The 21,081-nt window shown below is 44.7% G+C and overlaps 1 protein-coding gene across 1 annotated transcript in view; it reads right to left on the reverse strand.

Annotated features, from left to right (window-relative positions):
- MYO7A (myosin VIIA) overlaps window positions 1-21,081 on the reverse strand; it is a 104,505-nt gene that overhangs the window by 31,291 nt on the left and 52,133 nt on the right. Inside the window, 13 exon segments of the mRNA XM_087720975.1 lie at window positions 438-607; window positions 2,302-2,428; window positions 3,481-3,598; window positions 5,014-5,184; window positions 6,768-6,995; window positions 8,029-8,202; window positions 9,576-9,695; window positions 11,801-11,927; window positions 14,985-15,112; window positions 16,130-16,219; window positions 17,070-17,246; window positions 18,124-18,327; window positions 20,025-20,234. Of these exon segments, the coding sequence (XP_087577101.1) occupies window positions 438-607; window positions 2,302-2,428; window positions 3,481-3,598; window positions 5,014-5,184; window positions 6,768-6,995; window positions 8,029-8,202; window positions 9,576-9,695; window positions 11,801-11,927; window positions 14,985-15,112; window positions 16,130-16,219; window positions 17,070-17,246; window positions 18,124-18,327; window positions 20,025-20,234 (2,044 nt within the window).

A 21,081-nucleotide genomic window follows, 5' to 3' on the forward strand; every position in this document is an offset into this window, starting at 1 on the left:
GAAGGAAGGAAGGGAGGAAGGGAGGGAGGGAAGGAGGGAGAATAGGAGAGAAGATGAGAAGGAAGGAAGGGAGGAAGGGAGAAAGGGAGGGAAGGAGGAAGGGAGGGAAAATAGGAGAGAAAATGGGAAGGAAGAAAGGAAGGGAGGGAAGGAAGGAAGCGGGAGAGAATAGGAGAGAAGATAAGAAGGGAGGGAGGAAGGGAGGAAGGCAAGGCAGCAAAGGAAGAGGACGAAGATAGGAGGAAAGGGGAAGGGAGAAAAAGGAAGGAAGGTGAGAGAGATGGAACAGCGTGGGGGAGAGAGGCGGAGAGGAGTGGGGTGGGAGGAAAGAAGGAAGGAAGGAGGAAAAAAAGGGAAGGAGAGGGAAAGGAAAGCCTTTTCACTTGAGGAATTTACTCTTTCCCATTTCCTTCCCTAAATCCTTCCGTTTGGCTCACCTGGATTTGGGTTGTCTTGCAGGGTGACCACGTATTTCGATCGTCTTCTCAGCCCTTCCAAGAAGGTGACCACCAGGTCACGGATGTCCTCTGCGTTGTTGGATGTGAAGGTGTACTCGTCGCCTTTGATGGTCGCCAAGGTGAAACTCTGTCCCTGGAGCTTGCCTCCGCTGCGGAAAACACACGACCAAAAAGAAAAAGAAAAAATCAGCCTGGGGAGCAGACCCAACATTTTAACCCTAAAAGTCTTTTCAACTTGTTGAAAAGAAATCTACTTGGACAGAGCCGTCTGACAGTTATCAGCTGCCTTCGGAGTCAGGCATCAGTGGGGCAGAAGAACAGCTGGAGCCTCTTCCCAGTGTGCGCATGCACAGAGCTGCCAGACGAAGGGAAGGGCTGAAGAACGGGGGTCGACTTTGGAGGAAGGCCACAGGTGGACAGTGAATGGCCCCTCCCATGGGGAATAAAGAGGAGCGAAAGGGGAGTGGAGTTTGCAGGAGTTCAATTCATGAGAGTGAAGATCTGTTCCTGACTTCTTGCCAAGTAATTGCTGCTACAGCGTGGAGTTTAGAAGATATCGGCCTGGCAGCTCTCCAAGCCTGATAAAGGTCTGTAGCTGTGAAATCTCATGGAAGACTGTCGGCCGGGACTTTGCTGGAGAGGAATTCCTTTTAACCGAAATAAAAGGGGTTTTAATCGGGACGAGGAGTCGGCTTCATGATCTTGGGTAGCCTGGGTCGGAACAGGTTGATTCCGTGTGTCCATCACACACACACACACACACACACACACACACACACACACACACACACCATCATCATCATCCGTTTGGGGGAAGCCTTATGGAATCTTATGTTTCTTGCAAGAGAGCATTCAGAACTAAATCTGGTTTTGGCTTCAGCGTTCTGCTTTGCGGGTGACAAATTGGCAACGATTCTGCCAGTGGGCAGAACGAGGCTAAAATAAGGACTTTAATATTGCATACTAGCTGATAACCCGGCGTTGCCCGGGTATTTATTTATCCTAATCCATACATTTGTCCTCAAAAATAATCCCGGACCAAACGTAATTTCTAATGTTGGATTTTCACCCTCTTATCAGAGGGAGCCCCCTTGTGGAGCACTGCGAAGCCGCTGCCATGCCAACTCCACTGTGCTGTACAGTAGAAGCCATTTTACGGCAGTATGGTAGAAGCCATTTTGAGGCACAACAGGCTGTATCTTAACAGAACACACAGTTGGCTGGGGAATTCTGGGAGTTGAAGTCCACCCGTCTTAAAGTTGGCAAGGTTGAGAAATATTTCCTTAGGGCACTGTTCATGCGTTTATGGATTACCTAATTATGGATTAGAGCCGAGGTGGCGCAGTGGTTAGAGTGCAGCACTGCCGGCCACTTCAGCTGACTGTTATCTGCAGTTCGGCGGTTCAAATCTCACCGGCTCAAGGTTGACTCAGCCTTCCATCCTTCCGAGGTGGGTAAAAGGAGGACCCGGATTGTTGTTGGGGGCAATATGCTGACTCTGTAAACCGCTTAGAGAGGGCTGAAAGCCCTATGAAGCGGTATATAAGTCTAACTGCTATTGCTTTTGCTACCTGGGGGTTGTTTTTTTTTTTACAGAGCCGAGGTGGCGCAGTGGTTAGAATGCAGTACTGCAGGCCACTTCAGCTGACTGCTAACTGTATTTCGGCGGTTCAAATCTCACCGGCTCAGGGTTGACTCAGCCTTCCATCCTTCCGAGGTGGGTAAAATGAGGACCCGGATTGTTGTTGGGGGCAATATGCTGACTTTGTAAACCACTTAGAGAGGGCTGAAAGCCCTATGAAGCGGTATATAAGTCGAACTGCTATTGCTATTTAGGTCTTACCTATTGCTGGAGACAGCTGTTATCTCCGGGAAGGAAAATTCCAGAAGGACCTGTTCTTGTTCATCTACGAAATACACCCCGGTCCAGTTCACAGCTACAATCAGTTCGTTTTGTGGAAGGCTGGGACCTGATGGTTAGACAAACAAAAAATCGGGAAAAACGTGAAGGACAGGCAGGTGTGGTCTCACCCCAAATGTCACCCCAAGCACCTGCAGGCAGGACAAGAAGCAATGGATGGAAACTCATCAAGGAGAGAAGCAACTTGGAACTAAGGAGGAATTTCCTGACAGTGAGAACAATTAACCAGTGGAACAACTTGCCACCAGAAGTTGTGGGTGCTCCATCAATGGATGTTTTTAAGAAAAGACTGGACGGTCTTTAAAAAAAGTAAATAATAAAAAAAGTTTTTTTTATTTTTATCATATATAGTTACAGGTATACATTCATATAGTTATCGTTCTTGTTTATCTTTATCACTTTTACATATTTGTTTTTCCAAATAAAAAGTTAAAATATACATTATGGATTGCTTTCCTTACCACTCCATAAACCTATTTTGTATTATCACCACCCTTTTTTCTTTTATTTTCCCCCTCCCTGCCTTCTCTCCTTCCTTCCTTCCTTCCTTCCTTCCTTCCTTCCTTCCTTCCTTCCTTCCTTCCTTCCTTCCTTCTTTCCTCCTCTCCTTTCCTTTTCCTACTTCCTTACCTCTCCCCTGCTCCTCTCTTCCTCTTCCCCCTCCTACCCTCTCTCCTTCTCTTTCTATCCCTTCCCTCCTTCCTCCCCAGTCCTCTTTCTTCCTTCTCTCCTCTTTCCTCTCTTCTCCTCTCCTCCTTTCCTTTTCTGTTTTGGGTGGTTATCTCTTTTCGGCTCTCATTCAGGTGGGATATTTTAATGATGAACGCACAGGAAATATTTGAGGCGTACAGGACAAATATCCAGGAAACGAAGCATTCTTTTTTTAAACTCCATCGAAACACATTTGGAAGCTGTCTGCAATCATCTTGCAGCATTTTGTGATTTGGGAAGCTTCCCAGAAGCTTGCAGAAGAGCCCTCGTGGTCAGGAAAAGTTGGCAACTGAATTGCGTGAGTGACACACAGACACCCCCACCCATGTGTTGTGCAACAGTGTTTTGTGAACCCGCCGTCTCCGAGCGACGGGAAACGTTTGGGCTTACCTGAAAACTTAAACGCTTCGTAGAACCTGGAGAACAACAACGGCCATTTAAAACGGGCGAAGTCCACCACTTCTTCCTTAACTCTTTTAGGATCCATCCTTTTCTGAGTATATATTCCCTGGAAGTCAAAAGAGAAAAAAAAAACACGTCTTGGGAACCTATTGACACGGATTAGCAGAATAGCAGAGGTGGAAGGGACCTTGGAGGTCTTCTAGTCCAACCCCCTGCTCAGGCAGGAAACCCTCTACTGTGGTTAACCCTCTTAAACCACATTTCAGACAAAGGTGTCTCCAGTCTCTTCTTGAAAACCTCCAGGGATGGAGCACCCACAACTTCTGGTGGCAAGTTGTTCCGCTGGTTAATTCTCCTCGCTGTCAGGAAATTTCAGGTTGCTCCTCTCCTTGATTTGTTTCTATCTGTTGCTTCTTGTCCTGCCTTCAGGTGCTTTGGAGAATGGATTGACCCCCACCCCCCTTCTTTGGGGCAGCCCCTCAAGCTTTCTTTCATGCCTAAGGCGGGACTAGAACTCACCGTCTCCTGGTGATTGGCCCAAAGTCACCCAACCAGCTTTCAAACCTAAGGCGGGACTAGAACTCACTGAATCCTGATGATTGGCTCTAGTCCCGCCTTACGCATAGCAGGTTTCTATGCGTAAGGCGGGACTAGAACGTATTGTCTCCTGGTGATTGGTGACTGGCTTTCATGCCTAAGGCCGAACTAGAACTCACCATCTCCTGGTGATTGGCCTAAGTCATCTAGGTGGTTTCCATGTCTAAGGAGGGATTAGAACTCACCGTCTCCTGGTGATTGGCCCAGAGTTACTCAGCTGATTTTCATGCCAAAGTACAGACTAGAACTCACCGTCTCCTGGTGATTGGCCCAAATTATCTAGGTGGTTTCCATGCCTAAGGAGGGACTAGAACTCACTGTCTCCTAGTTATTGACCCAGAGTTACTCAGCTGACTTTCATGCCAAAGTACAGACTAGAACTCACTGTCTCCTGGTGATTGGCCCAAATCATCCAGGTAGTTTCCATGCCTATGGCGGGACTAGAACTCACCATCTCCTGGGGATTGACCCAGAGTTACTCAGCTGACTTTCATGCCAAAGTCCGGACTAGAACTCACCATCTCCTGGGGATTGACCCAGAGTTACTCAGCTGACTTTCATGCCAAAGTCCGGACTAGAACTCACCATCTCCTGGTGATTGGCCCAGAGTTACTCAGCTGATTTTCATGCCAAAGTCCGGACTAGAACTCACCGTCTCCTGGTGATTGGTGCAAAGTTTCCCAGCTGGCTTCATGCCTAAGGTGGGACTACAACTGCCGCCTCTTTGGTGATGGGCCGAAAGTCACCCCGCTGGATTTCACGCCTAAGGGGGAACTTGAACTCGTGGTCTCTTGCTGCCTAGCCCGGTGCCTCATCCGCTGCAGGTGGTCCTTCTACGAACTCTGGCAGGGAGCTTCAACTGGAACTATCCTTCCATTCCCTCCCTCCCGTTGCCAAGGAAATCCATCTGATTCATCTAGGTACCTTTTTATGGGCCGCGATGATAAACTGAGCCCATTTCTCCACCGTTTTGGAAGGCGTGATCTCCCGGTCAGGGATGTAGGAGGGGATCAGATTCAGGAGACGCTCCAGGATCATTTCGGATCCATAATCCACGTAATATTGCTGGGAAGCTAATTCGGCCATGTCTTCTTCCTGCGAAGAACCATTCCAAAAAAAGACCTACCATGAAATATACAGTGGGAAACTATTGAGATTTAAAGACAGAATCACAAATTGGGGGTGCGTGTAAGGATGTATAATTATATAAATATAATGATGAGAATAGCTGGGAGTTGTAACCAGGTCTACATCTTGGCCAAAATTAGGCTGGGGTGTCTGTGTGTTAAAAGCACAATGACTATATATGTATACTTGTTTGTTATTTTTTTAAAAAAAGGAGGAAGAGATATGTTAAAATGAAATATGTATATTGAAAAGGAATTATAAATACCATGAACACAAAATGGATCTCGCTCAGAAGCTGAAATACACCAAGTAAATGAGATGAAGAATGGGAAGTAAAGGAGAGAGGTAAGGGAAGAAGAGAGGGATAGGAGAGAAGGCAGGGGAAGAGGAGGAGAGAAAGGAGTGGAAAAGGGAGAGAGGAGAAGGAGAGAGGAAGGGGAAGTAGAGAGTAAAGAAAGGAGGTAGGGAGGACAAGGAAAGAGGGAGAAGAAAGTGATGGATAAGGTACAAAATGGTGTATTGAGAGCAGAAGAGCCAATAATTGTTTTTGGGAGGTGATGGTAAGGAGAATTGATGTAAACATTTAATAATATAATACAATGTTGGCTATGTAATAGTATGTCTCCTGGGGTGAGCCGATAGACAGAGAAAGGAAGCAGTATGCTTCCTCCCATATTTGGGCATACCAGGGGTTGTGACACAATACATATATTGTGATAAAGGAGGAGAACCTTGTGGCTTAGTGGTTAACACATCTGCCTAAGATGTAATACAGCACAGGTTCAAATCCCAGTAAGGTTATGGCTAGCTGATGAGAGCTAAATAGCTTGAAATAGATCTATACTAGTCTCCCTTTATTTATTTATCAGTACAAATACAACACAATACGTACGTATTGTGTATACATACCCCTGAGAGCTAAATAGCTTGAAATAGATCTATACTAGTCCCCCTTTATTTATTTATCAGCACAATTGCAACACAAATGTAACAAAGGCAACATTTTAAAAAAATGGCTTTCTGCCTGGATGGCTCCCAGAGTGAGCCGAAAGACAGAAAAGGGAAGCAGTATGCTCCCTCCCATATTTGGGCATACCAGGGGTTGTGACACAACAGTTGTAACCTGCCGGCCGTCGGCCCTTCCAGCAGCCACATCAGAGGAGGAGAATCCAATTCTAAAGACTTGTACCATTGATTGATTGATTGATCAATAATACGATTGATCGGACTCTACGGTGGCTCATGAGAGACAGAACTTGGGGTGGCTCGCAGCAGTAATAATAAATGAAAACACAATAACAGCAAAAAGCTGGCATCACAACGCTTCTTGGACACAGCGAACCCCACCTCTGACCGCAATCTTAATCAGAATAGAGCGCTGGAAGGGACCTCGGAGGTCTTCTAGTCCAACCCCTGGCTCAAGCAGGAGACCTTAAGCAATTTCCCCTCACTAATCCACCCCCGGTTTTAGGATCCGAGTTTTATTTTTATCCAAGATTTCAGCTTGCCCTGAATTGGGAACGTGGCAGGGACTCCAAATGCCTGCTTACCTTATCGCAACGGTACTCCCCAAACTTCACCCCTCGGACGATCTGCTGGTAAATGAGATTGGTGGCGACGTAGTCGTCGGTGGGGTTGTGCCAGGGGGTGAAGATTTCCTTTCGGAAGAAGAGTCGCCAAGGAGCGTTGCGTTCCTGGGCACCTTGCTCCTTGGCAAACTGCTCGCACTGCGAGATGGCATCCATGACGTGGTCACTGCCGCTACCGAGGGAAGAGACCTGGCAAAGAAGAGGGAGGAAGCCGGCTGGGTGACTTTAGGCCAATCACCAGGTGACGGTGAGTTCTAGTTCCGCCTTAGGCATGAAAGGCAACTAGGTGACGTTGGGCCAATCACCAGGCAATGGTGAGTTCTAGTCTCACCTTAGGCATGAAAGACAACTAGGTGACTTTGGGCCAATCACCAGGCAATGGTGAGTTCTAGTTCCTCCTTAGGCATGAAAGGCAACTAGGTGACTTTGGGCCAATCACCAGGCAATGGTGAGTTCTAGTTCCTCCTTAGGCATGAAAGACAACTAGGTGACTTTGGGCCAATCACCAGGCAATGGTGAGTTCTAGTTCCTCCTTAGGCATGAAAGGCAACTAGGTGACTTTGGGCCAATCATCAGGAGACGGTGAGTTCTAGTCCTGCCTTAGGCATGAAAGACAACTAGGTGACTTTGGGCCAATCACCAGGCAATGGTGAGTTCTAGTCCCACCTTAGGCATGAAGGGCAACTAGGTGACGTTGGGCCAATCACCATAGACGGTGAGTTCTAGTCCCGCCTTAGGCATGAAAGTCAACTAGGTCATTTTGGGCCAATCACCAGGCAATGGTGAGTTCTAGTCCCGCCTTAGGCATGAAAGGCAACTGGGTGATTTTGGGCCAATCACCATAGACGGTGAGTTCTAGTCCCGCCTTAGGCATGAAAGTCAACTAGGTCATTTTGGGCCAATCATCAGGCGATGGTGAGTTCTAGTCCCGCCTTAGGCATGAAAGGCAACTAGGTGACGTTGGGCCAATCACCAGGCAATGGTGAGTTCTAGTCCCTCCTTAGGCATGAAAGGCAACTGGGTGACTTTGGGCCAATCACCAGGCAATGGGGAGTTCTAGTCCCTCCTTAGGCATGAAAGGCAACTGGGTGATTTTGGGCCAATCACCAGGAGACAGTGAGTTCTAGTCCCGCCTTAGGCAAGTTTAAAACATGTCGACTCCAACTCTCAGAATTCCCCGGCAACCTTCTTGAGGTCTTTTCCTCCCATCGCTGGTTCGTACCTTGTCAAAGAGCGCGATGTACAGGGAGAAGCCAAAATGGTCCTTCAGGCTTATCTTGTCGGCCAACGAGTTGCAGAGCTCCTTGGCCGTCGTGGCCGAGTCGGTTAACAAAGTCTTGGTGGTGCCGTCCATAAACGTGATCGGAAGCATGATGGGCTTCTTGGATTTGGTCGCCTGCAACACAAGTCCACAAGACACAACAGTTGCAATCTGAAGCTGCGAGGAAATTTGGGCTGCCCCGGAGTTGCCGCTGAGCATGCATTAGGGGTAATCCTCGACTTATGACCGGTCACTTAGCGACTATTCAAAGTTACGAGAAACTCCCAAAAAAGTTACATAATATGGATTTGAAGTTCCAAACACACCCATGTCACGTGCCCAGCCTGCATTTACAGCCATTTTCAGCTCTCTGAGGACAACGCAATTTGCTGTTATGGTCCGCCGATGGCCTGTTGGACAGTGAGGAGGTTGGGGAGGAAGATGGGCCAGTCCTGGAGTCTGGGGAAGGCTCTGATGAGGGCTCTGCGTCAGAGGCAGAGAGGGGGCCAGAGCCATCTGGGAGTTATGTAGTGCCTCCAGAGTCGGACATCAGTGAGGCAGAGGAGCAGGGGGAGGCGACTTGGGAGTAAGGCTTGGAGGTGATTGGCCCCTCCCATAGGACATAAAGGAGGAGCAAAGGCACGTGAGCCTTTTGCAGGAAGCAACTTTGTTCGTCCTGGTCGGTTTAAATTCTGAAACTCCGTTTTGACTCTGTGCTCCGTGTGGCCCTGCAAGCTAATTGCCAATTAGGTCTTTGGCGGCGTTTCAAGGGAGAGAAAGGTGAGTACTTATCAGCCTTATCCCGAAAGACTTTGGCAGCCTACTGTAGGACTCTTTACAAACTATTTGGGACTCATTACAGGCTGTGAATGAACATAATTCACAACCTTTGAAATAAAAAGAGGGTTTTGGGGACTAAGCGTGTGCTTTTTAGTGTATCAGGAAGCCTCGGTCAGAACATTTGCAATGTTTTTGCCTGAAACCAGCATTTTCTTCCAGTTTTTGTCCTTGACTTACAAACCATTTAGTTTAGTGACCGTTCCAATAGTTGCAACCACACTGAAAAAAAATGTGACGCGCGACCCATTGTTCACACTTACAACCACTGCACCATCCCCAGGGTCACGTGATCAAAATTCAGAAGCTTGTCAGCTGACTCATATTTATGACGGTTGCAGTGTCCCCAGGGATCACGTGATCCCCTTTAGTGACCTTCTGGACAAACCGAGTCAATAAGGAACCCGGATTCACTTAACGACCGGGATACTAATTTAACAACCACAGGGATTCGCTTAACAACCGCGGACAAGGAAGGTCGTAAAATGGGGCAAAACTCACTGAACCAATGTCTCACTTAACAACAGAATTTTTGGGGTGGTAAGTCGAGGAGTACCCGTAGAAAAGAAAGAAATGAAAACATTGGCCAACATCTGGCCAATGGGCATTTTCAAGCTGCCCGTGGCCACCATTTTGTGATTGCACCCACTGCCAGCCTTCCAAAGGGCTACCTGAAGCTCCAGCCAGCTTGGGGGCTGCGTCCTGGTCCCGTTGACAAACGTCCTTCTGAGCCTCTCTTCACAATAAGGGCCGTAGCCAGGGGGACCCCCGATAATGAAATTCCTTAAATACTGTTCAGGATACAGAAAGCCAACACGAAATTTTTTTTAGCCATTAACTGTTATATTTTGGGAAACAAAATCAGAAATTTTGGCCCGTAATTTAGCCGAGCTCTTCATTCAATGCACAGCCAGGATATTTTTCTTTTTGAAATGTATTGATTTATTTGCTCAATGACCAGCAACATTAATAAATAATAAAAAGGAAAGAAAAAAAAAACCCCAGGAAATAGAATCAGGATCAAGAAAATAGGTGCAAGTATATATCGGTAATGATAAAATAAATCAAATATAGTATACTCTAAACATCTTATTAGGATAACACCTGGTTTATTCATCTAACACTATAATAAAACTACGTGGCACGACAAAACCACGGTCCACTAAAGTGCGCCCGATTAAAGCGCGTCGCTGACGTCATCAGCAGCGCGACAACAACGACCGCGGAGAAAAAAGGGCGCTTTAAAAAGCGCTTTTAAAGCAAGCCGATTCACGTAAAGGTAAGGGTTAGGTTTAGGGTTAGGTTAAGGGTTAGGGTTAGGTTTAGGGTTATGTTAAGCGTTAGGGTTAGGTTTAGGGTTAGGTTAAGGGTTAGCGTTAGGTTTAGCATTAGGTTAAGGGTTAGGTTAAGGGTTAGGTTTAGGGTTAGGTTAAGGGTTAGGTTTAGGGTTAGGTTTAGGGTTAGGTTAAGGGTTAGGTTTAGGGTTAGGTTAAGGGTTAGGTTAAGGGTTAGGTTTAGGGTTAGGGTTAGGTTTGGGGGGGTTAGGTTTAGGTTTACGCGTTAATTTTAGCTTTACCGCTCACAGCGTGCTTTTTTCGTCGCGCTGTGATGACGTCAGGTACGCGGTTTCGTCAAGCGCGCTTTAGTCGACCGCGGTTTTGTGGTGGAACCGCAAAACTATACATTAAAATGTTCAATGCACACCCATGATTTTTTAGAAATTTATTGATTTATTCTCTCAATTACCAGGAACATTAAATAATTTTAAAAAAACAGGAAATAGAATCAGGATCAAGAAAATAGGTGCAGTTTTATATTGGCAATTATAACGTAAATCAAATAGGGCTGTGATGGCAAAGCTAATGCATGCGTGCCACAGGTGGCACATGGAGCCCTCCCTGTGGGCATGCGAGCTGTCGCTCCAGCTCAGTTTACCCTAAAATGGGGTGCTCAACCTTGCATGCCATATTCTAGGGCCTAGACCATTTCTGACCGATGGCAGTCCAGCCTCTTCTTGAAAGCCTCCAGGGTTGAAGCTCCCACAACTTCCGAAGGCAACTTCTGTTCCTTTGGTTGATGGTTCTCACGGTCAGGAAATTCCTCCTCATTTCCAGGTTGAATCTCTCCTGGATCAGTTTCCATCCATCATTCCTTCTCTGGCCTTAAGGTGCTTTGGAAAATAGATTGACTCCCACCCCCTCCTCCCCTCAAATATTGGAAGGCTGCTCTCCTGTCTCCCCTGGTCCTTCTCTTCCCTAGACCAGCCATGCCCAGTTCCTGCAACCGTTCTTCATATTACAGATTAACAAGAGTTGGAAGGGATCTTGTGGGTCATCTAATCCAACCTCCTCTAGTGCCTTAATCATCCTGGTTGCTCTTCTCTGCACTCTTTCTAGAGTCTGAACCTCTTTTTTACAATGTGGTGACCAAAATTGGATGCAGTACTCTAGGTGTGTGACCTTACTAAGGCTTTATAGAGTGGCACCTCCCTTAATCTTGATTGTATCCCTCTGTTAATGCAGCCTTTTTTGGCTGCCGCTGCACACGGCTGGCTCCTATTGAGCTGGTTGTCCACTAGGACGCCAAGATCCCTCTCACAGTTACTGCTATTAAGCCAGGTTTCACGCAGTCTATATGTGCACTTTTGGTTTTTCTTGCCTAGATGATGTGTGAGCATCACAAAATGGAAAGGAGCAACCTTCCCTTGTTCTTGATACTCTGCTGATGACTCAACAATTTGGTCTAGTCTTCGTCTCCTCCAAAATGCAAACACAGATGGAATATGCCAGCTTTTCTCATCCAGGCAAGTTATCGGAAGCTCTTGGAAACCAAAATATTTCCCTCAAAGATAATTCCCATCATCCAGGCCAAGAAGGTGGCCCCATCCTTGACTTACCTTGACAAATTTCTCAGAGGGGGAGAAACAGCCCACGCATAAGGACACCAGGATCCATCCTCTGGCGTGGCTGTTTTTGGAAGGATTTTGGGTCAGCTGTTTGCAAATTTGGCAGTAGATTTCATCTCTGGCACAAGAAGAAGAAGAAGAAGAAGAAGAAGAAGAAGAAGAAGAAGAAGAAGAAGAAGAAGAAGAAGAAGAAGAAGAAGAAGAAGAAGAAGAAGAAGAAGAAGAAGAAGAAGAATAATGAATGAATGAATGAATGAATGATGTGGCTTTACTTTACTTGCTAATCAAATCCATTTGAAAAATCTGGGAGTCTGGAAATTTTGGAATCACCAAATCTTACAGTCTCCAGATCTTGGAGTCTCAATATCTTGGGATCTCAAATCTGGGGATCTCCAAATCTTGGAGTTTGAAAATCTTGGAATCTCCAAATCGAGAAGTCTGAGAATCTTGGGAAATTCTCCAAATTTTGGAAAGTTCTCCAAATTTTGGAGTCTCCAAATATGGGAGTCTGGAAAATTTGGAATCACCAAATCTTGGAATCTCCAAATCTTGCAGTCTTGATGCTATCTTAGAGTTTCAATAGCTTGGAGTCTCAATATTTTGGAATCTCAAATCTTGGAATCTCCAAATCGAGGAGTCTGGGAATCTTGAAAAACTCTCCAAATTTGGGAAAGTTCTCTAAATCTTGAAATCTACAAATCTTGGGAATCTCAAATCATGGAGTCTCCAAATTTTGGAAAGTTCTCCAAATCTTGGAAGGGTCTCCAAAAGCATTATTATTTTTAATTTTCAAAACAAACACAACACAAAGAATCCTCTTTCTTTACATACTGTAGAAAGTGTATCAGTTGGTTACAAAAGACTTTCGTGCATCTCTTCCACAGTCAACAACCATAATTCATATTAACTCAAGTATTTTAACAGATATTTATACATGTTACCGTCATCATACCTCCATTCTCATTTGACTATAATTGTTTAAACGTCCTTCATCATAAAATATACTAAGATTTAAAACATAACCACATACTGGCATTTCATTTGCTATTTCTAATATCCTCCAATAACACTAAATCCTTATGGCCTATTCTGGCTAAACATCCATAATATTTAGTAACAAAAATTTCTAATCCTCCTTTCCAAATCACTGTTTACAATTTACATCCAATTTCCTTATGTTGTGCATATACATATACATATACACATACACACACTGACATATATATACATACATTGCTATTATCCCTCTTTTATTTGACAATATCCTTTATCATATCATTTCCCCCCTAATAATCAAAACTTAACTAAATTTAACTTAGTTATTTTTTATTAACCTTTATATATAACAAAAAAAATTCTAATCTTCCTTTCTTAGGTACCATTCAATATTCATATCCAATTATTACTTATCATAGCAATACATATGTATACATTATTATCATTATCAATTATTTATTTAACTATATCTATTGTCACTAAATTTCATGAAGTTTAACTATTTTTAGATTATACACTTTCATCTATCAACCTGTATCTTTCCAGTAGCAAAACAATCTCATGTCTTCTGCCATTTGTGGTATCAGTCCTCTAATCATCTCCTTAATCAAATTTGCATGAACTCTTCTTTACAGCTCATTGCCTATTAAGTCTCATATACTTTCAATACCCTTCTTCTGTTTCCTTGATCAGCTTATCTTTAATTATCCGTGGTGTTATCAATGATGTTACTGATAACATTTCTCTCTTTAAATCCATAAATTCTTTTGTTTCTTCTTCTTCTATGTCTTGCCATCTGGGGTAGAGTTCCCATCCATCTAACTCCTCTTTCCGTATTCCACTCTTTCCATTTCCAGACACAAACCATTCACCATCGATGTCAACAGATTTGATTTCTTCGTAATCATTTTTGTCTTTGGTGTTTAGGATTCTAACCTCCACTTTTTCCACTTAATAAACATCTCCAACTTCTTCATCATGTTTTGATCTTAAATGCTCTAGGTTTTCCAACTTCTTTTCTATTCTTTCAGATGTATTTAATAATTTCTGAATTTCAAACATTATCTTTTGCAAACTTAAAGTTTCTTTCTGCTGTTGAAATTGTGCCACTATCTCCAGCTGACAAACACTGCTGCTCTGGCTTAGAAGGTTTTTACAAGATTAAGCATAAATTCACAATAAGGTCTTATTTTCACTTTTCTCTGGTTAAAGGTATACTTCAAAAGAACATCTGTATAAACAATTCGTGCTTTTCTTCTTATCACTCTCTATAAACAAACAGTGAGATTTTGAAGTGCCAAGCCAGAATGATCCGTGAGGAAAGTAAAAGTATTTTGTTTCCAATACAAAAAACCTCCAGCCTCCAAGTAGCAGTGTTGTCTTTCCCTCCGTTGTTACAATTTTCTTTGTTTCCTTTTGTATCTTTTTTATATTCCAAGTTTTTTTTAAAAAGTCAAATTCTTGAATGAAATAGAGAAGAAAAAGGGAAAAACACACGCAGTAATGAAGGAGAATTTTAGTCCATAGGTTGCAATAATAATAATAATAAAAAGATAGAAGAAGAAAAGTTAATCCATTCGTTTTAAAAGACTTGCATAAATTCCATCCATGAAAGTAGCATTTAAAAATAAGATAACACACTGTCCAAAACCATTCAAAACTTAATTCCGCCGCTTATTTCTTCTGTTCTCAAATTTAACTTTAAATTTTGTAGCAGTCTCTTTTAAAACGGTAAAAATTCCTCACCACCTGAAAACACTTTCTCTTTCCGTTTCCTTCCATTTCGGAGCCGTCCCAACTTCATCAGCCATGGGGCTGTGCTTTTGTCACCAGCTAGAAAAACTTCTCCTGGATTGATCAGGGACTTTGTGGTGTCCCTGAGATCAGCAGGACGTATTCTTCCCGTTCACCATCTCTGGAGGACGGTTTAGGTCCATTTGGACCACCCAGCGGCAAAAGTGTCGACGGCAATCTCAGAGCATTGAGATCGCATGTCGTCTCGTCGCGATGATTTGTCCCTCTTCCCTCCATCTTGAGTTTTTTTAATCTATTCCTTGTTATGGCCTTTAGATTTTAGGGTATAACACTCCTCTGATGGCGGTTGGTTGCTGATATTTTGGGGTCCACCTCCGCAATGCACACCTGAAGCATTTCTCTTCCCCCTCCCCCGATTTCTAACCTTAAAGTTGGCCTCAGGATGCCGTTCCCAATGATAAAATGCAGTTTCTCCAAATTGGACGTCGGGCGATCCTCCAGCATGCTGTTCCCCTGGACGGTGGACTCACCATCGTGAAGGCGTTTGGTCACCTGATGAAGCAACAGGGCACGGGTACAATTTGTGAAATAGGTCAACGTGGCAGTCCCCAAACCAAGGCAAACTGGAATGTGAGGAGGACTCATTTCTTCACCCTAGTCTCAATCTATCTAGAATAGATCTCTAAAGTTGGCCAATTTAAGACTTGAGGGCCCACTGTCACAAGTTCACCCATCACTGTTCTAGATCAGGGGTCGCCAAACTTGGCAACTTTAAAACTTGTGGGCTTCAACTCCCAGAATTTAAGACTTGTGGACTTCAACTCCCAGAATTCCTCAACTGGCCATGCTGGGTGGGGAATTCTGGGAGTTGAAGTCCACAAGTTTTAAAGTTGGAATGTGAGGAGGGTTCATCTCTTTGCCCTATCCTCAATCTATCTAGACCAGGGCTCTCCAAAATTGGCCAATTTAAGATTTATGGACTTCAGTTCCCAGAATTCCCCAGCCAGCATGGCCGGCTGATGAATTCTGGGAGTTGAAGTCCACAAATCTTAAATTCTGGGAGTTGAAGTCCACACGTTTTAAAGTTGCCACATTTGGAGACCCCCGATCTAGAACAGTGATGGGTGAACTTGTGACAATGTGGGTCCTCACACTTATGACTAACACAACTTTCCCGCGGTCACGTGATTGTGTGATCCAAGGATTCAGCAAATTGCTCACATTTATGGTGGTTGCAGTGTCCTTGGATCACACAATCCTTTTTGTGATCTTCCCAGCTAGTTTCTGACAAGCATGATTTGATTGCATGATTCACTTAAACGACTGCATGATTCACTTAACAAAGGCAGTGAATTCGCTTAGCAACTGTGGTTAAAAAAAAAAGCTTGTAAAATGGCCACGGCTCACTTAATAACCGAGCTCGATTGTGGTCATAAGTTCAAGACTACTTGAATTGTCAAGATTTTACTGTAATGACAGTTTTAGCAAATCTTGTTTGTGGGAAACTTGGAAAAAGCCAAATTTCTCCGCTCGGACTGTGATCGGAGGCCGGGATGGTGGCTTACTCACCTCTTCGGTTAACTTCGATTTTTTCTTCAGGGTTAAGGAGACCAATTTCTGTCGCACGCTGCTCTTCTTATGGCCATCTAGGTGAGCGCTCTGTAAAAGAAATATTCCCAGTGTCAGAAATAATCATATCTTATAGCAGTTATTTCTCAACTCTGGCAACATTTAGATGGGTGGACTTCAACTCCCAGCATTCCCTTGTTCAGCATATGCTTCCATTCATTTCGATTTCTTGATTTCATTTCTATCATTTCTTTTTTTTTTCCCTTTCGATTTCTATTTCCTTATTTCTTTTCTACTATTTCTATTTCTTCCTACTTCTGTTTCCTTATTTCGTTTTCTTGTTATTTCTACTCCATTCTACTTCAAATTCCTCATTTCATTTATATCAATTCGGGTGTGTGTGTGTCTTTCCCTTCCGATTTCTATTTCGTTATTTCTTTTCCATTTTTTTCTATTTCTTCCTACTCCAATGTCTTTATTTCATTTTTAAAAAATTTCTACTTCTTTCTACTTTTATTTCCCTATTTCATTTCTTGGGTTTTCTATTTCTTTCAGCTTCCTTATTTCATCTCAATTTCACGCTGTTCCAGATACCTTTAAACATTGCTATCACATCGACTAGCTCAAACCAAGAAACGGACTCCCCATAATCTACTGGAATTTTACGTATTTAAAGTATAATATCAGAACTTCGAAAGCATGGCAGTCATTTTTCCTCTCCCCTCATAGAAGAAAGATAAACAAGGGGGACAATCTTCAGTGCTTTCCTCACTTCTGTTTGTCTGGGCTAAATTGACGTTTATCTAATGGTTGTTGAATTCCTTCTGCAAGGCCACCTCCCTCCACATCTGTGGTTGCTACTCTATAAGTATCTTCTTCTTCCTTTATCAAAACAACAGAAATAAGTCTCACTTCTTACTTACTGCAGCTTCTTACTTACTTCTCCTTCACTTTGAAGGGCCTGGAGTTCCTTCTTGTAGGACTTCTTCCCCAGCGTCTCGTAAATTTTGGTCATGACCGGGATCTTCTCGCTGCCGTCGGTCATCGCGGTATGATATTTTGGCTCAGGAAGGTCCCCCATAAAGCGAAGAATGGTGATCCACACCGCGAGGGCTGCCTGGTTTTGTAGGAAAGGAAATATGGGTAGTCCTTGATTTACCGCCACAACTGAACCCCAAATTTCCCTCACTAAGCGAGACAGTTGTCTAGTGAGTTTTGCCCCGTTTTACAACCTTTCCGTCCACAGTGGTTAAGTGAATCACTGTGGTTGTTAAGTTAGCCACACAGGTGTTAAGTGAATCTGGCTTCCCTATTCATATATATATCAAAACAGGTGTGTGTGTGTGTGTGTGTGTGTGTGTGTGTGTGTGTGTGTGTATTCCAGCATAACTCTGGAACACCTCAAGCAATTTCAATCAAACTTGATACACAGATGACTTACTCGCTGGAAACAAATACTAGGGGGGGGAGACACCCCTAACACCCCTCAGGGTGGGTGTTCTGTTAAGATGTAGCCTATTGTGCCTTAAAATGGCCTCTACTCTCCTGCCTTAAAATGCCTTCTACTGTACAGCGCGGGGGAGTTGCCATGGTAACGGCTTCATAGTACTCCACTTATAAGGGGAGAAATCCAACAATAGAAATTACATTTGTTCTGGACATTTGTGAATGTTTAATACAGGATTGGAATAAACAAATACCCGGGCAACACCAGGTTAATAACGAGTTGACTATAATTGTCAAAAAGTCACACAAGGGGCACTGCGACCGTCATAAATAGGAACCACAATCTTCTGAATTTTGACCACTTGATCCTGGAGATGCTGCAATGGCTGTTAAGTGTGAAAAACACTCGTAAGTCCCTTTTTCCAGTGCTGCTGCAGCCTCAAACGGTCACTAAACAGACGGTCGTAAGTCGAGGACTACCTGTAAGAAGCTAGAGATCTCCACAACCTGCCCTTTTATTCTCTCCCAAGCTGTCTGAGGAAACTCACCAGCTGGTCTCCTTCATCCTCGTGGTACAACAGGGGTTGTTTCAGGGGCCGGCGGATATACGTGTGCGTGGTTGTGCCCTGGAAGTATGTGGCAGCAAATTTTGCAAACTTATATTCCGATAAGTCCTCTTCTTCTTCCTCGGGCAGAGGGAGGGACATGTCTAAGTCATCTTCTTCCAGCACCCTTCCAACTCTTTCGAGATCCTGCAAAGAACCCACCAGAAATTTAACTCAGCTCAAATCTATTGTCAGGGTACCAAATAGCATCCAAAATTAAATCAGAGTCCGAGGCAAAGGATTCCTCAAAGTTCCAATTTATTAAGAGAGCCATGTTGGCACATCTGAGAAAACCTGAATCTGAAAGCTTCCCGGTTTTCCCCACCCAGTTGAAAGTTCAAGATCCTGCCCCCCACACCCACAAGTCCATCCCATGGTCCAATCTTCCACTGCCACGCTGGCAGTTCCATCCATCCAGTTCCGGTCAGGTGCAGAGATGAAAAGACAAAAGATGACCTTGGCTTTCTAGAAAGAATTTTGTTATGGCTACATAGCATCTAACTGCCCCCTCCCATTTTCCCACAATAGAAAATGCATAGCAGAATCAAAGAAAATGTGGCAGGCCAAAGATCCAAAAGAAAAGATGGCTGCAGGCCTGACATCTATTTTGCATGGAAGTATAGAACGGAAGGGTCACGGACCGAACAGCCGAGGTGGCGCAGTGGTTAAATGCAGCACTGCAGGCTACTTCAGCTGACTGCAGTTCTGCAGTTCGGCTGTTCAAATCTCACCGGCTCAAGGTTGACTCAGCCTTCCATCCTTCCGAGGTGGGTGAAATGAGGACCCGGATTGTTGGGGGTGATATGCTGACTCTGTAAAGCGCTTAGAGAGGGCTGAAAGCCCTATGAAGCGGTATATAAGTCTAACTGCTATTGCTATTGCTACTTAAAGCCAACTCACCCCAAAGGTGCTTTTCCACCCCAGACACCAAAAAAAAGGGGAGTCAGGCCTGATTTTATGACCATTTTTTGCCGCAATTTTTAAGCAAATCACTGCAGTTGTTAAGTGAATCACATGGTCATTAAGCGAATCTGGCTTTCCCACATGAACTTTGCTCGTCGGAAGACGGTGGGGAAGATGGTGGGGAAGGTCCCAAATGGGAATCCCCAAAAATCCCCATTTGGTTTTCCCCAAAAAACGGCCCAGAAAAAGACTCAAAAACGGGCCAAGAAAAACCTCAAAACAGGCTGAAAAAAGGCCAGAAAACAGCCCGGAAAAAGCCTAAAAAATGTGCCAAAAAAGCCCCTCAAATGGGCCAAAAAAGCCTCAAAAATGGGTAGAAAAAAAGCTGGAAAAGGGCCGAGAAAAGCCCCCCTCCAAAGGGACAAAAACGAGGTGTGCAGAGGCCAAAAACGTTTTTTTTTTTGTTCTCTTCCTCCTCTAAATTTAGGTGCATCTCATAATCCCAAAAATACGGTAAGTCACAGATTTACAGTACTGTTGTAACTTCGAATCAGGGGTGGGTTTCAACCGGTTCGCGGCAGTCCCCGCGAACCGGTTGGTCGGCGAACCCGGAAGTAAGTAACTTCCGGGAACGGCGAAGGGCCCACCCGCCCACCCGCGCTCCTTACCGGTCTTTGAAGGCTTCTGCGCTTCCACGCAGGCGCATGGCACATACAGCGCCTGCGCGATTCTCCGCGAGCAGCTGGAGCATCGCGCAGGCGCCAAGACGCATGCGTGAACTGCGCGCGTGCACGAGGACGCCGCCGGCCCCGTTCCAACCGAACCGGTTGGAACGGGATTAGCCACCCATCCCTGCTTCGAATGGTCACTAAACGAATGGTTATAAGTCGAGGATTATCTGTCCTTTCCCAACCTCTCCACCATCTCTCAGCCTTGCTTACCTCAAAGCCGTCGGGTGCCTGTCCTTCCTGGCCCGGCAACGATGCCGTCATTCCCAGGAAGCCAAACATTTTGTCCACCATGTCCGAATCGTTCACGGGCTCGTTCCGCGCCTTCTCCATCTTCTGCAGGAGTTCCTTCTTCCGGCGAGTTTCCGCTTTCTCTTTGATCTCTCTCTCCGCGTCTTCTCGGGCCAGCTGGGCCAGGCGCAACTACAAAGAAGGGGAAAGATTTACAGAATAAGAGACCCTTCGAGGTCTTCTAGTCCAACCCTCCTGCCCAAGCAGGAGACCCTATTCCATTCCAGACAAACGGTTATCCGACATCTTCTTAAAGACTTCCAGTGTTGGAATACCCACAACTTCTGGTGGCAAGCTGTTCCACTGGTTAATCGTCCTCACTGTCAGGAAATTTCTCCTTATTTCCAGGTTGGATCTCCCTTTGAACAGCTTCCACCCTCTGCTTCCTATCCTGTTCTATGGAGAATAAATTGACGCCCTCTTCATAGAAGCATAGGGCTGGAAGGGACCTTAGAGGTCTGCTATACCATCCCAGTCAAATGACTGTCTTCCCTGGGGCAGCCCTTCAAGTCTTAACAATTTGCTCAGTTGCAGAATCTTGGAAACTAGATTTCACTAGACTTTAGCCCCACTTTTATCAGAGGGGGTGTGAAAGCAGATCTTCCTTGAGGCTGCTGATCTTCTTTCTAACTCTCCCTGGATTGATGGGGGAAGCGGTTTTCCACTTATGAAATATGAATAGGAAGTCTGCTTGCTCAGGTTTTGCACCCCTTTGTAAATATCTCTTCTCATTCCCAGGCTAGAGAACCTCATTATACGTGGAGATATGTCCTCTCCAAATGGTATAGCCCTGCAAGGTCCCTTCCAACCCTAAGAATCTATGATTCTATGACCTCCCAGGTCCCTTCCAGCCCTAGGAATCTATTATTCTGTGACCTCCTAGATCCCTTCCAGCCATAGGAATCTATGATTGTATGATCTCCAAGGTCTCTTCCAACTCTAGGAATCTATGATTTTATAACACCCAAAGTCCCTTCCA

Source organism: Thamnophis sirtalis, unplaced genomic scaffold (assembly GCF_051295495.1).
Source record: "Thamnophis sirtalis isolate CommonGarterSnake01/CBP01778 unplaced genomic scaffold, rThaSir2_p1.2 scaffold_8, whole genome shotgun sequence".
NCBI lineage: Eukaryota > Metazoa > Chordata > Lepidosauria > Squamata > Natricidae > Thamnophis > Thamnophis sirtalis.